Source organism: Curcuma longa, chromosome 14 (genome assembly GCF_044706935.1).
Source record: "Curcuma longa cultivar G26 ecotype Majalengka, Jawa Barat chromosome 14, ITB_CL_G26_1.1, whole genome shotgun sequence".
Lineage (NCBI taxonomy): Eukaryota > Viridiplantae > Streptophyta > Magnoliopsida > Zingiberales > Zingiberaceae > Curcuma > Curcuma longa.
The window spans coordinates 5,480,016-5,499,483 of NC_133874.1; the positions used below are offsets into that span (position 1 = coordinate 5,480,016).

Sequence of the window (19,468 nt, forward strand, 5' to 3'; positions counted from 1 at the left end):
ATTATCATAATTAGAACTGTGCTCTGTGTGCAAACATTGTGATCACTGAAATTTGATGGATTCATTGGGATCATTTTCTTCTGTCTAACACAGTGTATTGTAATGCATTAATGTAGTTTTAGAGACCTAATTTAGCTTGTAGGGAGCAACTTTTGCTGTCACTCCAATAATTGCTTCTATGAGACGTGCCTGGCTATATTTGAATCATTAAAGAAAGCACTTTTTGCAAAACTAAATTTGTCTATGAGGATTTGATGGCCAGGATTAATTTTGAAGGGCAAATTGCAGCGCTCAAGTTATGTGTCTTTTATTGGCTATTGTGCCTTGATAAAATACCAGCTAAAGTGAACCTATTTAGAAATGGGTTACAAATTTCAATAACGTGATCCACTTCTGTAACAGGACAAAGGGATCACAATTTTGGCTTATTGAGCAACCTCTGCCTGTATCATTAAACCCTTTTGAAATGATATGTTTTTTCATCAGTCATGTTGGTAAAATGAAGATTCTCTCATTTAACAAAGGGACCTCATACACGTACACTTATTATTGTTCATGTTAGTAAAGGAATACTAGTTTTTTTTTTCTTCCCTTGTAAATGCATGATTTATTTGTCTTTTCTGCATCATGTTTCTTTCAGGAGGATATTTAACTTGGATGTGGTTGGAACTATCCCCGAAGAGCTGCAAGATCTACCCTATCTCTGGAACCTGTAACTTACTCTTTCTCATGTACAAGACTGTAGTTTAAAGGCACTTCTTCAATTTAAATGAATTTTGAAGTAAACTTGACTAAGCAACATTTGAACTAGGTTTTTGATGTATCCTTGTATGGTTAAGTGTCTCACTTATATTGTATTATTAATTGCAACAACAGTTTGGCCACTCATGCCCTCACATTTCAAATCTGTAAAACTAAAGGCTTCTTTTTTCCTGCAGAAATTTTTGGAAAAATTATCTGACTGGTTCTGTGCCTGCATTTTTTGGGAACTTCACCAGGATGCAATACTTGTGAGACCATTTTAATAGAATAATGGGTCTATTTTCGTTATTGTTGTCATCTAATTAGTTTATATGACCGTCATCAGAAGCGTTGGGAATAATGTCTTGTCTGGGCCAATACCAAAGGAACTTGGAAACCTTCAGCGACTTATCTCTCTGTAAGAAGTTCTACATCAAACAATCTTGAAATAATTTGCCAAGCAATATAAAAGACATGATTGATTACAGCTAAAATTACCTTCTGTCATGTTTCCTAAACAAAAAGGGGATGGATTCTTGCAGGGGTTTATCAAACAATAACTTCAGTGGTTCCATCCCTCCAGAGTTTGGGAATTTGACTAGCATACAAAGATTGTAAGTTTTTTTGCACCTTATTATTCTGGATGGTTAATACATGCTGAACTAATTCTTTGTAATGTAATGATGTACAGATATGTGGATAGTTCTGGACTTAGCGGTGAGCTACCACCAACACTGTCCAATCTGAAAACCTTGACAACGTTGTAAGTTCTATTAAAGATTATCTTTGATTATGTAAATATATATAATATATTTATTTATAGATAACATGGAATGCCATTTTGGTTGCAGTTGGGCTTCAAACTGTAATTTCACAGGCAATGTTCCTGATTTCATCGGGGAATGGAGAAACCTAACTGACTTGTAAGATTCAATACTAGAGTTTTTATTTAGTAATCACTCATACTTTTGTTGTTTAGTTTTTCACCATGAATTATTTTTTTTCAGAATGGACATCTCAACTAAAATACTTCCTCACATCCTCACAACATACTTTTTTGTTATGGTATAGGCCTTCCAAACATGGGAATTGAAGGAACTAAAAATAAATAAATGGACTTTTAAAAAAAAAGATAAAGCGGTAAAATTATTTGGTTCAGGATGTACATTTCAGATACAATTTTATTTTATTCAATTTCTACTTGCACACTCAATCTATTTTTCCTTAGTATAACAAGATCATGCTATTGAAAGACATGTAAAACAGGCGATAATATAAATTCATCCATTTGTTATGAGCACTCAAGAAAATATACAATAGTTATCTTAAATATATTTTTTTGTCTTGCACACCATCAATTGAGACAATCTCGTGAGACCATCAATTGTCACATGGACTTCGCTCACTTTGCTCGAGGGGGTATTGGAGCTAGGTTGGTTACAATAATTGCCAACTTTGCTTACAACAATTCTACAAGCTGATCTATTAATAAATTTTCATTTCAAAGTATTTATGGATATCAGCTTGTCTGATTTGATTTCTTCTAAGTTTGTCGACAGTTTTGTTAAATGGATTTGTGAGGTACATGTCAATGTTGCACGAGAAATTTTGCCACATGAAAATTATGATGTATATGTTGATATACCATATAATGTAAAAGAGACAATATAGAAGATTATATTCTTATACACTTGGGCTAGCGTTTTCTTAAAAATTCATGCTTCTTTGTAGGGCTCTTTTGTATGAAAAGATATAGAAAAAGTTTGTTTTAATGTATATTCTCTTGACTTGCAAATTGAATAAAAAAACTAGTCTTCTTTCAATATAGAGGATTTGTTACTTCACTAAGGAACAGTCCAACCTCCTTAGTTTGTTGACTTTCTCACAAGTGCACTCCTTTAGTTGGGTGTATGCGTTGTCTTCTACAACATTGTTAATCCTAAAAATTGAGAATATAGTTGACACAAAAATAATAGTATTTCATTACGAAAAAAACATGGTTCATTAGAAAGCATTCCTGAACTAATGACACATAAATTACAAAGACAAGCTTTGCAAGTTACCCTACAGGTTTCTATCATGACCCAAATGATTTCAATTTCATCCCATTAGTTGCCATGTGGCGAGAAGGATCTAATGCTTCTTATCAAAAAATAATTCCCTACTATAACCACACTAGCAACAGTTTATGATTTTATGATTTGTTTTATCTGATATGATATATTATTGCATTCTCTGGACAACATAGAAAATGAGAGATACTTTAGTTTTTTAAACCACACTCATGTATCCATAGAAACGATTCATTAATGTGTGTATCTTGTCTTGCTCCCATATCTTCAAAGGATAATGGAAAAGAAGGTAGAATCACTGTAATTTATTCCTTCATAATTGATTAAATAATACCTCCATGGAATGAGTAATTACACTTGGGCTTCCATCATTGGGAGGCAATATATGGGTAATGACTGTGTGAAATTTTATAGTAAGATGGAATTTTAACAGAGAATGAATTTGATACAATCCAAGGAATGAGATAGATTAAAGTATTGGATATATTTTATAATTTACCCTAAATTGTATATTTATGTATGTATCTTAAAAATTAAAAGTTGTCTAAATTGGCAAACTCAATAATATTTGCACTTAATTGAGGGCACTTAGCCTCCTTTTATACTTTTATCTGTGTATGGGTAGGCGTGTATGCTTGTTGTGTGTGTGTGCATGTGTGCCTTTGTGTGTGCGTGTGCACGCTCATGGTCATGCTTGAGTGTGTGCTTGCTTTTGTGTGTGCGTGTGGGCAGATAACATCCTGAAATCGTGGACATTTAGCCTAGGGTAGAAGATTAACAATATGTACATAACTTGAATCATTTGTTCTAAGCAACTATGTACATGCCATACACTGTATGTTCCACTGTGCCTACAGTACTATATGTGATCAGTTTTTCATGGATAGTTTGAGTATTAGCTTTTATTTTTCTTATAGGCGGCTTCAAGGCAACTCCTTTGAAGGCCCAATTCCTGCAAGTTTTTCTAGCCTCAACAAACTAACTGAACTGTAAGTTTTTTTATGCAAATTGAAAATGAGACTCAATTGTTCCCTCAATGTGTATAATTTTTTAGTACATGACATTGTCTCTGTGTAGTCTTCTAGCTCTCTTTCTCCTTTTCCAGAGAAGTTTCAGATGCACACAAAAGCATCAGTGCAGTCAGGATTCTTAACTATATATTCTCAATTGATTGACAAAATATTGATTTTTCTGGTACAGAAGAATAGGGGATATCATAAATGGGAGCTCTTCTTTAGAATTTATACGTGACATGACATCTCTCAGCACTTTGTAAGATACCCTACTTAGCTTGTTTTTTGTTTAGCAAAATATTTTCTCCAGCACATTAAATAATAAGTTATTATTTTGCTCACAGAGTGTTAAGAAACTGCAAGATTTCTGATGCTATTCCATCAAACTTTTCACACTATACAAGTTTACAGCAACTGTAAGCCCATATGTGTGATGTTCAGTGTTGTGTTTCATTTAGTTCTGCTTTAGCATTACAATTTATTCCCATATTGGTAATGACATTTTTATCCATTATTTGTGTCTCCAGGGATTTCAGTTTTAACAATATAACAGGGGAAGTTCCTCAATCCCTCTTCAGTTTGAGTTCACTTGCCTACGTGTGAGAAAAGTTTGATCAAACATACTGACTTGGTTGGAATCGATTTACTTTTAAACTTACAATTTTTTTTTTACTTCTCTTCGATCAGATTTCTTGGCAATAACAGCCTATCTGGTAACTTACCAGCGCAAAAGAGCAATGCACTGATGAATATGTATGATCCTTCTCATTTTGTATAAATTATTGAAATTGATTAACATTTTTTTCCTTCTATCACAATTAGCCCATTTATTTACATGATCCTTATCAAGGAGTTTTTTTTTTTTGTAGAGATCTATCATACAATCAATTATCAGGAGCCTTTCCCTCTTGGGTTAGCCAACGGAATCTGCAGCTGTACGTTTAAACATAGGAATCTCCTTTATGTGAAAATTTTCTTGATACATCAATTTTCAGTATTACTGTTGGGTTAGTTACTAAAGATATCCACTTTCAAGGCTCTCACAAATCTATCCTTAACCTTTCAATTTTAAGAACTCAACTCTATCATATTTGATTTACTTTTCATGAACTTTAAAAATGAATGACACAGTTTTTCAAATATTGTAAAGCTGATCTGAATCATTTTCCATGTCATCATAATCTAAAAAAAGATTAAACCCTGAATTTTACTTCCCCTAGCATTTCTCTTTCTTTTTTTCCTTCTTTTGTTTTTTAAAGATGATTTTCTCTAAGATCAGGTAGGCCAAAATATTATTTTAATTTTAAAGCTTGGGATAGATTTGTTAATCCTTGAAAATACATGATATTATTTAGTAGCTAGCCCAAGCTTATCAATTTAGCATCCGTAGAACTTTTAGTTTAGCCATATTCTTTTCCCAATAATTGCAAGTCTTTCTAACATTTTTTTCTCTGTACCCTTTTCTCTTGGCAATGATTCTCCTTAGAAACTTGGTGTCAAACAACTTTGTAATTGATGATTCCAACAGCAGGTTTGTTCCCTTCGCTACTACATCACAAAATTTTGTTCTGATTTTTGTTTACTTTCTCTAGTTGACTCTGTTCTTGTTCATTTACTAACATTCGGACAATATGCTATGCAGCATATTACCTTCAGGATTAAGATGTCTTCAGAGAGATACGCCATGCTATCGTGGTTCTCCAAACTGTGAGAAACTATTCCCTATTTATTGAGATTGTATGTGAAAACAAGCGTATTGAAACATTGTTTATTGATTCAGCCTGATTATTAATTCTATTTCAGATTATTCCTTTGCAATAAAATGTGGTGGCAGTAATCCCGTTACAGCTTCTGATAGTACAGTATACGAGAAGGATAATGCAAGTCTCTCAAGTGCATCATACTTCGTGACAGATCCAGTTAGATGGGCTGTCAGCAATGTTGGAAGCTTTACAGATGCTTCTAATAGTAATTATATAATTACTATTAATTCTAACTTCCAGGGTACTCAAGACCCAGCATTGTTTTACACTGCTAGGCTATCTCCATCTTCACTGAGATATTATGGTTTCGGTCTTGAGAATGGAAATTACACCATAAAACTCCAATTTTCTGAGTTTGCTATCCTTAATCCACCTACTTGGAGAAGTGCTGGTAATAGGATATTTGATATTTATATTCAGGTACTAATTCTGGAAGTAAACTTTGTTTTTATCTATTCTAGCGAATAATTCTTGATATTCATGAACATTAAGAAAATAACCGAAACATGAAAGTGCATCACAAAATAAGTTTGATAGTTATGAGATACATTTTGTGGGCTGACATGAAGTAGAAAATATATTTTCCAATTTTAAGTGTAATTCGTTACCAAAACCCACATTTCTCTTGGCACTGAAATTTCAGTAAATTCAGAAAATCAAACAATTTGCAGAAATGAGAATACTTTTCTGTTTGTTGTTCCTCTTTCATGCTGTAAGCAATTAGTTGTCACGACATAGAATCATATAACCATTGTAATTTACATTGAGATATTGAATCTAGCTATTCGTTTCCTGTTTTATCTTTTCTGTCATAGGGTATTCAAAAAGAGAAAGATTTTGATATAAAAAGGGAAGCCGGTGGGAGATCATTTCGAGCTGTTGTCAAGGAATATGTTGCTCCAGTCACCAACAATTTTCTTGAAATCCATTTCTTTTGGGCTGGAAAGGGAACTTGCTGTACACCATATAATGGATATTACGGTCCATCTATCTCGGCTATCAGTGTATCCCCTAATGGTAGTTATTTTGGCAGACATACAAATTTTTACTTCCTTAATTGATATGTCAACTCTTAACATTTAAAATTACTCTACAGATTTCAATCCTACTGTATCAAACCTACCACTTGGCATAAATTCAAAAAAAGATCCTAAAGGTTTGATTGCTGGTGTTTCCACTGGTGTCGCTGTTTTAGGATTGTTTGTTATATATGTGACTTTTATCTTGATACAAAGAAAGAAAAGGTTAAACAAACAAAATGCAGGTATTTGTCTTCTGCAAAGTTGTTACCTCAGATAACCATCTGATGTTTAGTACATATTTTAAGACTTATATCTGGACCTCCTATACAGTATTGACAGGACTAGATGTGAAACCTTACACATTTAGTTATTCTGAACTGAGGGCTGCAACTGACGACTTCAATCCTGCCAATGTACTGGGAGAAGGAGGATTTGGCCTAGTGTTTAAGGTAGTGTTACTTTTTTTTAATGCTAAGTTAGTTATTATTTTACCAAATTTGCTAACATGTAGGGCATAGTGAACGATGGGAGAACAGTGGCTGTTAAGCAACTCTCAACTACATCCAACCAAGGCAAGGGCCAGTTCTTGACAGAGATTGCAACTATATCTGCTGTGCAACATCGGAACCTTGTGAGATTGCATGGCTGCTGTGTTGATGAAGACAAGCGAATTCTGGTGTATGAATACCTAGAAAACGGGAGTCTCGACCATGCAATTTTTGGTATGTTGGCTATATCGTTGGTTTGGAACTATATGTCTATCATTGTGTTTGCCAATAGTGAAGTTCTGTAACAATGCTAAATTGTTGTAGGATTCATGGTTGAAGCACACGTACTGGATTGGATGACCGGACTTTTGTGTGTGTGTGTGTGTGGGGGTAGGGGGGGGGGGGGGGGGGGGGGGGGGGGGGTTTCATTACTCATTTCTACTCTATGATCCGTCATGTCGGGCGTGACACCCTTAAATATGTCTCCTTGAAATGTGGCAATTGACCAAACTGAGAACACTTGTAGAATTTTGTTGCAGCAAATCTAGGCACTGAGATACCCAGTCAATCCTCACTCGATCCTAGGCACCTCCTAGCCAACCCGATCACTAAGTGTCGAGCTCAAATTACTCTCGACCCTAGTTACTTCCTAGGGATCTAGGCAAAAATTGTTGCAAAAGACTTCTAAGGAATGATTACAAGAAACTACCAATATTTCTAGATACCCTCTAGAATCAATCTCCCTCTCAAATGGCTCTCAAATAATACATAATAAAGTACAAAAGAATAAGTAACTTTATCCATCTCACTCTATAGATAAAGACCTAACTGAGAACAAGATGCCCAAAAGGTCTTTTGATGTAAGGTTAAAATTTGGATTTGGCCTTTCAAGATTTTTGTTTGGCCTTGGCACTTGATATGATTATATGGCTGCTTAGAGCAGATTTCATGAGAGATCTGGTGCCAAAAACCAATTAAAACATTTTTATATTGTGACCTCCTATATTCAAGTTGCTTAGGTCGACCTAACAAAAGCTTAGGTTAATTTAACTTAAAGATTTGATCGTTTAATGCCAATGTTCAAATCTAAGTCATCCTATAAAATAATAAAAGTCTTAAGTTGATTACCAAAAGGATAGATTGACCTAATTTACATTTTAAACATTGGCTCTCCAGTATTTTACCACCTTAGGTCGACTCATAAAAAATCTAGATTGACCTACCTTCAAATAGAATTTAATTCTAGGCAGACCTACTATAAATCTTGAGTCAACCTACCTTCAGAAGGAACTGGCAGAATATGCTTGCCTAGGGTACAAAACTGCATAGGTTGACCTATCTCCATATTTGAGGGTTGGCTCCTGGAAACTAACATCTAGGTCGACCTAATAAAGCCTTGGTCAACTTTTATTTCAAGGGTTAGCTTCTTGGAACAAGGCTACCCAACACTTTCTAGGTTGGCTTTCCTCTTAATATTACTTTTGTTCAAGTCCAAAGACACTATTAAGTCAATTAGTCATAGAGATTAAGCGTTCTAGATAGTAACCCCTGCCAAGAACTAAACTTATCTTTACAAATATCTACTTGAAATAAATAAAAAATGATTATAAACTTGAATTTTTTGTAATCTTCAGGTTTGACATCTTTCACTGAGATAGAATCTCCATGTAACTCTATGCTCATTCAATTCTGCACTTCAATCAAGCTTTCCCATAAAACATGTGAGCTTGAAATTGATTAAATAAACATGCTAAGTTCAAGAGTAAACCGTTAATCCAAATGTTCTTCTTATATAAATGCATTGTGAGATACTAACTACAAGGGAGGAATCAATTTTCCAACAGTATATTCATGTTGCTACTTTGATGTGCAGGGAAGAAGAATTTACAACTTAGTTGGCCAAAGCGTTTTGACATATTATTAGGTGTAGCAAAAGGCCTCGCCTATCTACATGAGGAGTCAAGATTAAGAATTGTGCATAGAGACGTCAAAGCTAGCAATATTCTACTTGATGCTGATCTTAACCCCAAAATCTCGGATTTCGGTCTGGCTAAGCTCTATGATGACAAGATGACTCACATGAATACAAGGGTCGCTGGTACAATGTAAGAACTATTTATCTATAGCACTTCACTTTTTTTTTTTTTTTTGTGAAAGTCATTATTCTGACCAATATTTATCATCCAGTGGCTACCTGGCACCGGAGTACGCTCTGAGAGGACATCTAACAGAGAAAGCTGATGTGTTTGCATTTGGAGTGGTGGCTTTGGAGGTTCTTACTGGAAGGCCCAACTCTGATGAAAGTCTTGGTAACGAGACAATTTATCTTCTTGACTGGGTATGTTTTTTTATGTTACTCGTAAAATCATAGAAAACTTTTATAAGATGAACCAGATTTCTAGTCTGAAACAAATTCTAAATTTTTTATCCATATATATAGTTGAATCAAGATTATTATTATCAGAGAAAAATGAATACTAATTCCTTTATTGTTTAGGTCTGGAACTTGCTTGAGAACAATAACAAATTGGCGATGTTGGATGAGAAGCTGGAGTCATTTGATGAGGAAGAGGTCAACCGGGTTATTGGAGTAGCTCTGCTTTGCACCCAGGCATCACCAGCTTCTCGGCCAACAATGTCAAGGGTGGTGGGCATGTTGGCAGGAGATATGGAAGTTCCAGATGTCCTTGAAAGGCCAACTTATCTGCTTCTATGGCAATATAGGGATGTCACTAGCAGCTTTGCACTCGATGACGCTAATGCTTCAAGCGAAAGGCGATCGAATAACCAACTGAGTCCTCCGCGTGGTTGGAGCAAAGGGGAGAGTGTGGAAACAGGACTATTTTCTGCGCAATCAATTGAAAGCGATATCACTACTGAGGGAAGGTGAATTTTGATTACCAGTGTTTGGTTTGGCCAGCATAATCATCACTCAGTTAAGTCTTCGATTCATACATTTATATAGATGAAAGTTGAATAACCTTATCGAAGATTTCATAACAATTTTACAGAAACTTGTATTTGTCTATAGATACTGCATATCCACTATCAGATTTGCCCATGTAATTAAAATTTTTCCACTTCCAAGTTCTGATATGATAATTGTTGAGCAACATCATTCCGTTTGGTTTTCTTTAGTAGATTGGTCGTAGATTGTTGGATCATTTTCCATCTTAGTTGCCAACAAACTCATGGACATCCACACCGAATGCTTCGGGGAAGATTTAAGGTTTATAGAAGAGTTTTGATTAAAATTATTATATAAAAAGTATAATATTAGTCTATGTGATTCAAAAAAATGATAATCCCAGTAGCCACATTGGGTGGTCGGTCCGGTTCCACGGAAGTTTCCCATTTGGAGGCACAAACGGCGGCCAATCCAGATGCCCAGCATCCTTTGATTGTGATCCCCATTTGGAGGAAAATTCCTACAAATACGCCGTAGCTGGGGATCGAACCGCGGGTCCCTGAATTACAATCTGGATGTCCTACCGTTGCACCATTGCCCCGGGGACTAGTCTATGTGATTCAAGAAGGATAACATGTGTGTTATTTTTGAAATTGAACAAATTTAAAATTCATATATTAGTTGTAATATTGACTCCACTCTAGGTCAACAGGATATACCTACGCGACCCTACCTTAGATTAGCCGAGTCCTCTAATCTGCCTGAGCCTACAATCTGACTGAGTGTCCAATTTGGCCGAGTCCTCAAACTTGGCCGAGTACTCCAACTTGACTGAATTGCTAAGTCACTTCGAGCCGAGTCACCTCTTGCTTGAGTGACTCCTAGCTGAATTAACAGGTTAAGTCAGTCTGAACTGTTGAGCCACTCCAAGCTGAGTCACCAAGTTGAGTTAGTCTGAATCGCCGAGCCACTCTGAATTGCCAATTCACCCGGCCGAGTTTTTCTAGTCGAGCTCAACATGTCACAAGGTAGACGTGGGCCTCGATCCTCATGTGGTCTATCCACAATCCTCACACGGTCTCCTCACTTTCCCATGATCTCCATAGATTTTTTGTCCTCATGCTTGTAAATATTCAGATACATGCTCCGTGAAAGGGAATAGTTCTTGAAAAGTCAAAGCCTCCCTTTCCATCAAGTGGTCAACTTGGCCTTTTTCACCTGACCAAGTCTAAGATCGAGTATGTATTTGTCCTTTACACTAAGGGTAAACTTAGCCTTATCTCCCCCTGGCTTCCTTGATCTATTCCAGTCATGAGATTGAGCTTGGGTTTCTATTATTCTTCGACAATCTATCTGAGTCGCAGGATCAACTTCGTGGCACTAGGTTCGACCTCCAAATTTCTTACACGCTTCTTCTTGGGATCAACTTTCCCGTTAGCCTCATTAGACTCTATGGTTGACTTCTTCGCACAAGATTTAGTTATATTAAATTAATTTTAAGCATAACCATTGTCTTTGTCAAAACAAGTTTCTAACATATTTGCTCAAACCCACTTAGGCATCTTGTTGACACAAATACCCTCCTAGTTAAGTCTCGCATGCTCTAGCTCCTCAACTCAACTTGAAGGGGGACTCATGATACTGCTGATATTGATCCTACTCTAGGTTTGTAAGACACACCTACACGATCCCACTTCAGATTGACCGAGTTCTCTAATCTAGAAGAGTGCCCAATTTATTTGAGTTCTCTAGTTTGGATGAGTTCTTCAACTTGACCGAGTGCTCCAACCTAGCCTAGACCTAACCACGGGGAACCTGAACCGGGCCAATAGATCGGTTACCTGTTAATCCAGTTCAATGGACTTGACTCGTAACTGACCCATGTAAGGGTCGAGCCCCAAATAAATCGATGAACTATCGGTTCAATTGTTGGTGAAATGTCAATTTGAACCATTAGTTAATCGATGATTCATTAGTATTTATTTAATAATTTTTTTTTAAATTGTTTTTAACAATAGCACTTTATTTAATAATATGTATAATATTTTAATGATATTAATGATGTGATTCAATATAAATTACCTTATTTGCTTTAAAATTTTCATTATAAGACTATTCTACCTCTCAAGTCAAATTTTCAATCTATTTGTCTTGAATTTGTTAATGTAAAACTATTTTACTTTAACTTATTAAATTTATTAATCTTATTTGACTTTCTTAATAAGTTACTCATTTGTTTTATTTTATCTTTTTATTCATTCAACATTGATTTTATAGAGACTATTTGACTTGTATGATATATCGAATAATAAATTAATTAAGAGATATAATTTGTTTGATAATAAAATTATATATATAGCGAAGATTATCATCGAACATTACTTAACTTATGTAATATATATATATATATCATCACACTAAAATATAAATATTAATGTTAGATAAAAATGATTGGTATAAAAAAAATAAAGATGATTCAGAATTTAGTATAATATTTCCTTGATGTATTTTGACTCTCAACTTTTTGAAAGCTTAAATACTAATGATTGAACAAAAGTTACATAAAAAATAAAAGAAATACAATTTTTACAGGACAAAGTAGAAGATTTTAATACCGAAAAAATTAACGAACTATATAGCTTTAATTCCGCCTTTTTAATTTTTTCACATTTATAAAATTATAAATATTTTTTTAAAAAAATAAAATATAAATAATAATCTTGAACCGTCATGAATGGTGAACTGAAGAGTAATCGATGGTTTCAAACCGTAACCGCCTTTGAAGGTTAAGAATAAGGCTTGACATTTTAACTCGTTGAATCAACAATTTTGAACTACTGAACTTTCGGTTCTAAATTGTAGTTGGGTCTAACCTAGTTGAGTGTTCCAATTTGATCGAATGCTCCAATCTGACTGAGTGCTCCAATTCGACTGAGTCCTCTAATGTGTTCGAGTGCTCTAACCTAGCCGAGTACTCCAACATGGCCAAGTGTTCTAACTTGGCCGAGTGCACCAGTCCGAGTCCTCAATCTGGCTGAGTGCTCCAACTTGATCGAGTGCTCAATAGACCACAAGCAGATTACATGGTCTCTCTATGATCATGGTTATTATTGGGAAAAAGTTATCCTCACTGATCTCCACACGTTTCTCTCCTTCCTTTCATTCTTAAAAATACCTAGGTACATGCTTTGTGAAATGAGGCTCGATTTCTCTCTTTTTATTTTGACTATTCATGACACTTGTCATGCTTAAGTATCGGAGGGACTTCACCGAGATGACTCCTAACGCTCTCTAATACGTGCGTGTTGATCCATGCAGATCTGGCCACGTCACAAGAGGAGGCTTCATCAATAATTTTCAATGAGGCGGTAGATTTTTATCGTATCATTTTAACGCCATCTATGAGAACAAAATTAAATCGAGCAAGACATTAAAAAGAAATTTATAAAAAAATAATAATCTTAAAGAGTCAAAGCCTCCGTATTATATTTACTCATCTCACAGCGCCCCACCTATCGGCCTGAAAAAATCTTTCTTAATTTCTTCTATAATATTTGCACATTATTGGATTTTTTTTCTTTTAGTCTTGTTTTTTCTGCATCTTTAAAGTAAATTGCTTTTCCCACTCCCTTGACACCGCAACCCCCCTCTCCTCCTCTCTCTCTCTCCCCTTCAAATGACCATTTTACCCTTTTTTTCTGTTTTTTTATTTTATTTTACTTATATATATATTTTAATTTTAATTAAAATTGAAAAAATTGAAAATTTATATAAAATTGAAAAAAATATAATAAACAAAATTGATTAAAAAATAAAACTAAATAAAATTTATATAAAATTCTAAAAATAAAGTATTGATAAAAAATAATAAACAAAATTGATTAAAAAATAAAATTAAATAAAAATTGAAAAAAAATATTATGAAAAAAATAATAAATTAAATTAATTAAAAAATAAAACTAAATAAAAATTAAATAAAATTAAAAATATATGAAAACTATTTTTAAATAAAATTAACACACACACATATGGAATATGGAATATATATGGAAATTTATTTGCAAAGGATCGCTTGCTTGAGTATAGGCACTAAGACACTTGAACTCAAGTGGCAATTTACAGACTAGAACTTACAAGCACACACTCTTAATTCTTAGTAGAACTCCGGATTTCTTCCGTGTGTTCTGCTAAGAGCACATCAAGGAGTGCTTCTTAGTAGAACTTACAAGTACACACGGAAGAAATCTAGAGTTCTACTAAGAATTAAGAGTATGTGTTTGTAAGTTCTAGTCTGTAAATTGCCACTTGAGTTCAAGTGCCTTAGTACCTATACTCAAGCAAGCGATCATTTACAAATAAATTTCCATATATATTCCATATTCCATATGTGTGTGTGTTAATTTTATTTAAAAATAGTTTTCATATATTTTTAATTTTATTTAGTTTTATTTTTTTAATTAATTTAATTTATTATTTTTTTCATCAATATGATATGTTTTTCAATTTTTATTTAATTTTATTTTTTAATCAATTTTGTTTATTATTTTTTATCAATACTTTATTTTTAGAATTTTATATAAATTTTATTTAATTTTATTTTTTAATCAATTTTGTTTATTATATTTTTTCAATTTTATATAAATTTTCATTTTTTTTCAATTTTAATTAAAATTTAAAAAAAATATATAAGTAAAATAAAATAAAAAATAAAAAAAGGTAAAATGGTCATTTGAATGGGAGAGAGAGGAGGAGGAGAGGGGGGGGGGTGCGGTCTCATCTTTAAATACTTCCTTAGATTACTTGGGCAAACTTTCAAAGTACTTATCTCTCTTAGACTTAGACCGTTCGATTAAGTATTCTTCCCCATTTTCATTAATGGGTTGACTCGTCCTTCATAAGTAATTGACTAATTTCCAGTGAGACTTAGGCAGCGTTTGGTTTGAGCGTTTTCCATTTTCCTTTTCTAATTTTGTAGAAAACGCTGAATGGTTTGCATTTTCCAGCGGACAATGAAAACTCGTTTTCCAGAAAAACAGAAAACGATAAATCATCGTTTTCTAAAAACTCAGTTGGGAATGGAAAATGGAAAAACGCGGCTATAGTAGTCCGTTTTCCCTTTGATTTTTTTCCTTCGATTCCACGACGACGAGCACAGCGGGGAAGGGGCGGGGATACGGGTGGCGGCGGCGGTGGAGAGATTAGGGTTAGGAAAAGGATTGGTAGGAAAGAAGAGACCGGAGACGGAGAAGTCGACGAAGGCGTCGACGGAGGAGAGGAGGAGAGGAGGATAGGGAGATCGACGCAAACCTGGTCGGACGCCGCCATCATCAGATCAGGAAGACGCGTACGAGGAGGAAAGATGAGGAGCGGATGAAATTACTAAAAATAGAGCAAAATTATGAGAGATCCAACATATCTACTTTATATTTTTTTAATAATACATAAATAACTTGATCTTTTTTATAAAATTAGCAATCAATCCTTTTCGAAACTCTCTTAAAAATTCATTAAATTATTTATTATTGTCCAAAAAAAGCCCAATAATTAATTCCTAGTTTGGGATAGACTTTATTTTTAATTAAAAAATAAAAAAAATATAATTAATAAAATCAGTTAATTCTAATTTATCGAACCAAACGTATTTTCCAATTTTCTTTTCTAGAAAACAGAAAACAGTATATCATACCAAACACATTTTCTATTTTCTGAAAACTAGATCAGAAAATAGAAAACTGAAAATAGAAAATAGAAAACAGAAAATGGAAAATATTTTCCAAACCAAACGCCCCCTTAGATTTTCATTAATGGGTTGACTCGGCCTCCAAAATTTTCTCTACTGTTCATGAACGGGCTAGGACACTACAAACACTGAGTAGAGTTAGAAGGAAAGTCATGCGGATCTTTGTTATGCTCAAGTCAAACACAAGGAAAAAGAAGAAAATTCAAACAAAAATAAAGTGGTTAGCTAGAAGAAAACAGTCTCATGTACTTGCACTCGCATACACGGGCACTCTTTTATGTCAAACTGAGGGAGAGTAGGAGGGGGTCTTACCGTGCACCCGACACACTTTGTGCACTCCTCGCACGTCAGTCCATGCCCTCAGAACGTGTCTAAACCTCTTCTTTCATGCACCCGTCCACCCGATCGGGTATCCCCTTGTGCTCAATTTAGGTCGGCCAATAATTAAGTGACGCTGCCTTTAGGTCCATAGGCCTGACCCGGAGCTTGATATTGGATCGAACCTACGTAGTTATATTGATCGAGTCTTGTGCCTATCACGTGGCTCTTGTTATCTCTTTCGCATCTTCTTAATTTAATTTGAAAGCTTTGACTCGATCAAAAGATGGAAGACGAGATCAGATTTGTCAATTTTACTGATTAAAGCATTAATTTGTCACATCTCTATTAGATTTTTTTATAATTTGACTTTTTCAATATAATGACACAAAATTTAATAAATGAAAGTTAAAATTTAGACAACGCAACTAAAGGAACAATGACACGATACAAATTGATATGTACCTTAAACCTTTGTTTTCTTTTACATAAAATAACAAAGATTTTTTTCCCAAATAAATAATTTTGCAAGACGATAAAATGTTCAAATCGGCTGTAATATATAGCTTTCTAATCTCGATTTATGATTATGGATTAAAAAGGCTTTTCCTTGGATGATAATGATAATGATAATGATAATAATATAAATTATTACATAATGATAATAATATAAGTATTTAATTTTATGTCAAAGAATAGCATTCATTTAGATTTTGTCATGATATCATTAAATAGATGATGCAGTGTTTAACTGCTAATTTGGATAATTTGCACAATCACTATCAAACTTGACATTTAAGCTTTAAAGTCCTTTTTTTCCACGATGAAAATTTAAAAAAAGGTACTTTTTATTATTGTTTTCATCAAAACTAATCTATCATATTTTTCATCCTCAAAATATAGTTATAGAGTACTCAATAATACAATATGATAAAATAAATTAATTTAACTTAATTAAAAAATATTATATGTAATTAATTAAAATTATTTTTTTATATGTAAATAATTTTATTAGTCAAAAAAAAAAAAGATGTACAATAGTGATCTGAGTAATTAATCATATTTGACGTAGTATCAAATCTGAATAAAAATTCACCCTAGCATTCGATGAAAAAGATTGATGTGGCAATGGACATGAAATTTCTACAAAGATATCATCATTAAATTCGTTAACTATTGAACTTTTCTAAGGCTTGACATTTCTAAAGTTTGGAAATCTTCAAATATATATATATATATATATTTTTTTTAAAAACAAACTTCTATTATTTTTTGATAAGTAATTAATTTTATTAGCCAACGAAAAGGATGTAAAGGGTGATCTTGAGCAATTAATCATATTTGACATAGTATCGTATTTGAATAAATATTTAAAGTTCGGTTTAGAAAGATACAACCATTAAATTAAATTTGTGAACGGTTGAAAATTTCAAAGTCTTGACATTTCTAAAGTTTGAAAAATCTACAAAATTATATATATTTAAAAAAAAATACTTTTCGTATTTTTTATCCTTTTTAATTGGATCTCAGTAACAATATCAAGTATAATACATGTTGAGTTATTTTTCAGTTCATGTAAAAAAATTACAAATCATATAAATTATTATATAAAATAATCATTCAATTCATCCATTCACGCGGATGAAAGAATAAACTAATCTATCCATCCTTTTACAAATAAGTCCTACAAATATTTCACATTTGCGGGGATCCTCAGCTAAAATATTTCTTTATTATTGGTGGGTCTAATTGTAAAAATCTAAGAAGAAGATATCTTAGTACTTTATATATATATATCTACTTGCCTATATTACACATTATACGTCCTTGTGTGTGGTCTAAGAAGAAGCAATCTTGTTCTATTTCATGCTATCGAGCCTGCACTCGATCACCGTTCGGTGCCGCGAATTGATGACGACGCGCGAATCTTGTGTCTCTTGGCCGAGAGGTCGGTCGGTGTTCCTCCTCATCCTTGCTTTGCTCCTCTTGCAAGGGAGAGTTGCAGCTCAAGCAAATGCTACCACAGACTCAATTGAAGGTATGTGTAGGTGCAAAAGTTCTTTAGATATGCTAGTTTACAACTAAAATTGGGCTTCCCACAAATATGAACAAATCAACATAAGTGTTCTTTTGCGCAGAAAGGCAGGTTGGGCAAGGATCATATATCAATCATTTTGGATTGGATTAATTTTAATTAGGATCATACACGAGCCAAATCGAACTAAACTTTTTTTATGTCGTAAGGTAACGGAGCCAAGTTAAATTGAGTTTAAAATTAACTAATTATATATATTTAAACTAAATTATGAGTATAACAACAACAAAGTTGTTAGTTTAACTCAATAAAAAAGCCTTAAGCTTAATAAAATTTTTAATAAGTTCAAACAAACTTGATAATAAAATAAAAAGCTCCAAGAACAACCCCTCATCCTATAGCTGTCTTTATTATTATTATTATTATTATTATTATTATAAAATTTTTTGACTTTTTGAAATACTATTGTAATAATTTTATTCTAACTATATAATATACAAAAAATAATTAAGTAATTTTAGTTAAAACTATTTAAATATTAATTAAAGTCATACTAATTTAATTAAAATTAATTTATCTATTGAAGCAATTGTGATTAAACGTCTATAACAACATGGAATAATTTTAATTAACTTATTATAAAAAAATGATAATCCCAAGTCAGTGACTCAATCCTGTCTGGTCCAGCATCTTTTGATTGCGATCCCTATTTAGAGAAAAATTTCTACAAATACATCGTAATTAGAGATCGAACTGCAGGTGCTTAGATCACAACCTGGATGTCCTACTGCAGCACCTTGACTAGAAAGGTTGCCTAAAATTATTTAAATCCGTTTTAATTATTGACATGACTAGTTGTTTATCCAACTAATTATCTCACCCTTTGTCAGGTTCGATTCCTAAAACTTAAGGGTATTTTAAATAAATAATAAATTATATGGTGGTATTTTAGATTTTACCAAATTGAAAAGGCCAGCCTGAAGAAACGAAGCGAAACGAAACGAAACGATGCGCCAAATGACTGTCCTTTTCTTTTGGCACTACCGGTCGTTTACGTCCGTACTGCGACCGCCGTTTCTTTTCCCCAAGTCCGCTGCTCTTCATCAATAATTTCAAGCGAGTGGAATCGTTCACTGGAGGAACTCAATCTTCATCGCAGTTCTCATTGCTAGCTTACGGATCTTCGGTAATGCAGAACCCAACAAATTGCTAGAATACATCTTTCTATGCGAATCTTGTCTCTTTGCTTCAGTGAATCGAAAGGTTAGGATTAAAGATCGTTAAGTTGAGTCGAACGCATCATTTGCCCTAACTGCGATCTAGCATTCCGCTGCTTGGAGATGACAACACGTCGCTCTTGCTCAGTGG

The 19,468-nt window shown here is 33.6% G+C and overlaps 1 protein-coding gene across 1 annotated transcript in view; it reads left to right on the forward strand.

Moving 5' to 3' along the window:
* Window positions 1–19,468, forward strand: part of LOC141844799 (uncharacterized) — a 48,761-nt gene that overhangs the window by 5,493 nt on the left and 23,800 nt on the right. The window contains 16 exon segments of the mRNA XM_074732795.1: window positions 3,731–3,802; window positions 4,014–4,085; window positions 4,171–4,242; window positions 4,354–4,425; window positions 4,514–4,579; window positions 4,696–4,761; window positions 5,313–5,533; window positions 5,630–6,009; window positions 6,405–6,606; window positions 6,686–6,853; window positions 6,942–7,060; window positions 7,123–7,333; window positions 8,973–9,204; window positions 9,287–9,437; window positions 9,597–9,985; window positions 17,943–18,103. Of these exon segments, the coding sequence (XP_074588896.1) occupies window positions 3,731–3,802; window positions 4,014–4,085; window positions 4,171–4,242; window positions 4,354–4,425; window positions 4,514–4,579; window positions 4,696–4,761; window positions 5,313–5,533; window positions 5,630–6,009; window positions 6,405–6,606; window positions 6,686–6,853; window positions 6,942–7,060; window positions 7,123–7,333; window positions 8,973–9,204; window positions 9,287–9,437; window positions 9,597–9,985; window positions 17,943–18,103 (2,654 nt within the window).